The sequence below is a fragment of the Rhinolophus hipposideros genome (genome assembly GCF_964194185.1).
Source record: "Rhinolophus hipposideros genome assembly, chromosome: 3".
NCBI classification, from domain to species: domain Eukaryota; kingdom Metazoa; phylum Chordata; class Mammalia; order Chiroptera; family Rhinolophidae; genus Rhinolophus; species Rhinolophus hipposideros.
The window spans coordinates 28,649,920-28,654,697 of NC_138049.1; the positions used below are offsets into that span (position 1 = coordinate 28,649,920).

General features: G+C 37.4%; 1 protein-coding gene across 1 annotated transcript; it reads left to right on the forward strand.

Moving 5' to 3' along the window:
- Positions 1–1,032, forward strand: LOC308489963 (trace amine-associated receptor 3; the record flags this gene model as incomplete). Its single annotated transcript, XM_081031573.1, has 1 exon — positions 1–1,032. The coding sequence occupies one exon, from the start codon at positions 1–3 to the stop codon at positions 1,030–1,032; it is 1,032 nt and encodes a 343-aa protein (XP_080887699.1).
- Positions 1,033–4,778: the final 3,746 nt, after the last annotated feature.

Below are 4,778 nucleotides of genomic sequence, written 5' to 3' on the forward strand. Positions count from 1 at the left end.
ATGGATCTAACTTATATTCCTGAAGACTTATCCAGTTGTCCGACATTTGGAAATAAATCCTGTCCTCCCACCAACCGCCCTTTTCATGTCCGAGTGATAATGTATTCAGTTATGACTGGAGCCATGGTTATCACTGTCTTTGGAAACTTGGTTATAATAATTTCCATTTCACATTTCAAGCAGCTTCACTCTCCCACAAATTTTCTGATTCTCTCCATGGCAACCACGGACTTTCTACTGGGTTTTGTCATTATGCCATACAGCATGGTGCGATCAGTGGAGAGCTGCTGGTATTTTGGGGATGGCTTTTGTAAATTCCACGCAAGCTTTGACATGATGCTAAGTCTGACCTCCATTTTCCATCTCTGTTCCATTGCTGTTGATCGATTTTATGCTGTGTGTTACCCTTTACACTACACAACCACAATAACCACCTCCACGATAAAGCGACTGCTGGCATTTTGTTGGTCGGCCCCTGCTGTTTTCTCTTTTGGTTTAGTTCTATCCGAGGCCAATGTTTCTGGTATGCAGAGCTATGAGATTCTTGTTGCTTGCTTCAATTTCTGTGCGCTGACTTTCAACAAATTTTGGGGGACAATACTGTTCACTACATGTTTCTTTACTCCTGGATCCATCATGGTTGGTATTTACGGCAAAATTTTTATCGTTTCCAAACAGCATGCTCGAGTTCTCAGCAACATGCCTGAAAACACAAAGGGGGAAGTGAAAAAAAACCTATCTAAGAAAAAGGACAGGAAAGCAGCTAAGACCTTGGGTATAGTAATGGGGGTGTTTCTAGTTTGCTGGCTGCCTTGCTTTCTTGCTGTTTTGATCGACCCATATTTAGGTTATTCCACTCCTATAATAGTACTTGATTTTCTGGTGTGGCTTGGGTACTTCAACTCCACTTGCAACCCCCTCATTCATGGGTTTTTTTATCCATGGTTTCGGAAAGCTCTCAAATATATAGTGTCCGGAAAAATATTTAGCTCCCATTCAAAAACTGTAAATCTGTTTCCTGAAGCACATTAATAAATTAAGAATGTTGAAAATGAGACATTATTTTAACCTAAAGCACATACCTTACATCCCAAGATCACTGCAAATATTGTTCTATTAAATTTCAGTAATCTAGGTAAGTGTTCCGTAACCTCTATAAAAGCTACATTTAGTAACTTTGATCAGCCAATCAATCAGTCACTTACTACTTGTACACTCTGTATCCAATCAACACCTACCTCAGACTGGTAAGAAAAATATACAAAAGAAATATAAAACAGTTCAGAATTGAGCTCAAGTTATCCACATGAGACACACATGACCAGTATAGGAAGAAAGAAAATAAAGTGCTAATGGTTTTGATTCCTCTCTGATTCTACTCTAGGAATTCAGGAAATGGAAGATCATTATGATCTGTGAATCCAAAGAAGTGTGACAAAAGATTGGTCTTTACTATCAACTAGCAGTCCACCTTATTATGTGGCTTGGAGAATTATTAACAATCATATAAATCATTAAATTGTTTCCTAACACCTTGAAGCTCACTAGAAAGAGTTGCCCATGGGAGAAGCAGTTGATTACATATCATCATATACAATTTAAGCTTTTGTCCTGGTCATTTTTTACTTTGTGGTTTATGTTTGAAGTGACTTTCTGTTTCCACTGTCTGTAGCTGCTTTATCTGCATGGTATATCTACACCATTCACCAGTAATGACAAGATCCCTTTTTGTAGTTATCACTCTCTGCAAGTTGCCTAGCTCCCACCAAATAAATTTCATCCACACCACAATGCCTATGATTGAATGACATATATCATTAACGTCTGGTGAAAATTCTTCCAGTAAAATTTCTGTGAAACTTTGAGAGACAAACAGAAACTATCTTTTATTTGATAGATTGGGACATACATGAGCATACGTAAAAATCATATTCCCTCACACCTGGGATTAAGTTGTACGAGGGAGGAAAGAAGGAACAGAAGGGACTCAAACTGTTCCTGAATCTAAGTTCAGCTTTAGGTCAAACTTTTGAACGGGAAAATTTAATTTTGGCTCTTCCTGTCTCTCTTCTAAACCCTTCTCTCCATATACCCTGACACCTTATGTCCTGGATCCAACTATGGAAATTCACCTAGGCAAGCTTGTGTCTTGAAGGACAATATGATTTAGTAAGGACTATTGCTTGTTATCCCCATTGCAGTTTCATTCCCTGTGCTTATGTTAGTAGAGAAGCAAATGTGCATGATAAATGCATAATTTAAGTATTTTTATGTTTCCCAAAGGATATTTACTAATCCAATCTAAGTGCTGGGGTTGAGGTGTGCATTTTAGGCTGTGTCAGGAAGATATTAGGGTGTGAGAAGCACTGCCAGGCTCCTTCTTCCTGAGGGTCTCACAGAACCATGGACACCTCCCAATCATGCCTCTTCCTTCAGAAAATTGACTTGCCCCACTTCAGCAGTGACAGACTTTTCATGTCTAGTGATCCTTCTACTACTTTCGGCTTCCTCTTAGTTCCTGCTTTTAAAACTCTCAGTTCTCTACTTCTGATCTATTTATTCTCTACTCTAAAAATGTCATGGTGTGTGTGTGTGTGTTAGAAAAAATTTTTTATGAAACTTGTTAAAGATGATAAGTCAGACTTATTCAAGGGAGGTTACTACAGTGAGGTTCTTGTAGTAGGAGAGAGATTAGACTCAACAGACTCCAACAAGGTCAAGTGGGAATTTATACCCAAGGAACAGGGTGAAGGATAAACACCAAATTTATGTGTAAAAGCCATGGTCCCTCCTTATGCACATTCTTAACTAAATGGACTGATCTGATCAAAAGTAGTTTAGAACATCAATGGCCATTGTAGGAAACGTTTCAAATTCCCAAACATACTTTTCTTAAAACTGAATTGGACAATAATAGCTTTGCCATTTGCAGAACTGAATGGAAAGCCTATTTCAAGTGATATTTTGAGGCTTTCAAACATTACCAGGAATCTGAAGTTGTCTCTTGTGAAACAAAATTTTAAAATGAACTGAGGCTAACAAACTTTTAAAGAAAGAGAAAATGACTTCCGAATCCTGTGTTCCTTGCTTCTGACCCCATCTTCCCCATGACTCTTCTCTCTCAGGCTCTGCCTCTGGAGCCATCATGCTATTTTCCTCCAGCACATGGTGATGAAAATTTTCATTTTTCACTCAGTTAGCTTGAAACATGGTTCTTATTGCTTTTTGTTTGGGTTAAGACCTTTATTTGGAAAATTATAGACAATGAACTATGGTGTGAATGAATATTACTGCACATGGCAACCAAAGGGAAAAATATAGGCGAGTCAAATTTTCACTAGGGATTGTAGAGCTCACTGCAAATATCTAGCATTTGGTAATAAGTGGAGTGAGCGTTTATTGGATTTGAACTAAATTTTCTCCTTCCTTCCTTCCCTTCCTCTCTCCGTTCTTTCATCCCTTCTCCTTTCTTCCCTTCCTCCCTCCCTCTGTCCTTCCTTTCATATTTCATTTTGCTCCACTTTGGCCTTGTGTAAAGCTAACCCATGTTATCCCTTTGAAGTCATAGGGATGATAGCACATAATGGATTCATCCTCCCAGAGCTAATTCTCTGGTGACTTGCTGTGATCTCTTTGCTGAAAGCACTCTAAAAGTTGTTACAGGGCACACCTGTCAAAAGCAGGACACAAGTAATGCAGACTCAGGAGGCGTATTTTGTGTATAAATACTGATGGCAACACAGACTGCCAGGAGCTTACTTATAAGAGCTTGGGCCTAAGTGTGTTTTGTGGGGGGAAATCAGCAAGGAAGAAAGCAGTGGAGCATAATGCTCATTTACACGGTAAGGAACTTTAGCACAACAGTAAGTCACCTTTCAATGGTTTTAGCTCCAAGATACCTATTTAGTCCAAGAAATTCTGGTAAACAAAAGGAAACTATATTAAGAGGGGGAAAGGATCAAATAGATTTCTCTCTCTCTGTCTCTGTCTCCCCCCCCCCCATTGAAAGGAACCAAACTTAAAATACTGATCTATAAAAATAAATCTGGATTATTTTTAAAAATCACTGAAATTCCAAAGCGACAATTAGGGGAACACCCATAGCAGATCTTTCTTAAATCTAATTCATAATAATCTGCCTTACCTAAGAAACTATTGTCTGAGTGAGATATATCAAAGTAAGACAAGAAACACTATTTTCATAGAAATAGTTTCAGAGTAGAGTGTCTGAGCTATGCCACCAGTAAGGGAAGAAAAATCATGCCTGATAAAGCAGGTATGATATTTCGTCTCCTAATATTTCCATTTTATTTATAACACATTATTAAGCTTGTTGAATATTTTCCTTCTTGTTTGAGGAAATACATACACATTAATAGAATTTGAAGTATTTAATATTTGAGAAAAAGTTATTACCTAATTCCTTTTTCATTTTTTTTCCTAGAAATTCTGAGGAATTTTTACATTTTCAAAACTATTTCAGTGCCCTTGTGTCTGTTTCTGTATTCTGTAATCTTGTCCCTTAAAGAACTAAATTTGAACTAAAAAACAATGCGACTCTTGCTCCTCTCCTTAATTGTTAGTAAATGTTTCTATTTACCTCCTGGCAAAAATAATTAAAAAGAAATCTGTGTTTTCATTGGGTGATTGTTTACAATGTTGTGGTTAATTTGGTTCTTTGTTACAATGTTATTGGTAAAAAGGAAAAAAGATGTAACGACAATGTCCCGTGATAAAAGTGAGATGTCATAGAGGGTTTAACTGACTTTATTTTATTT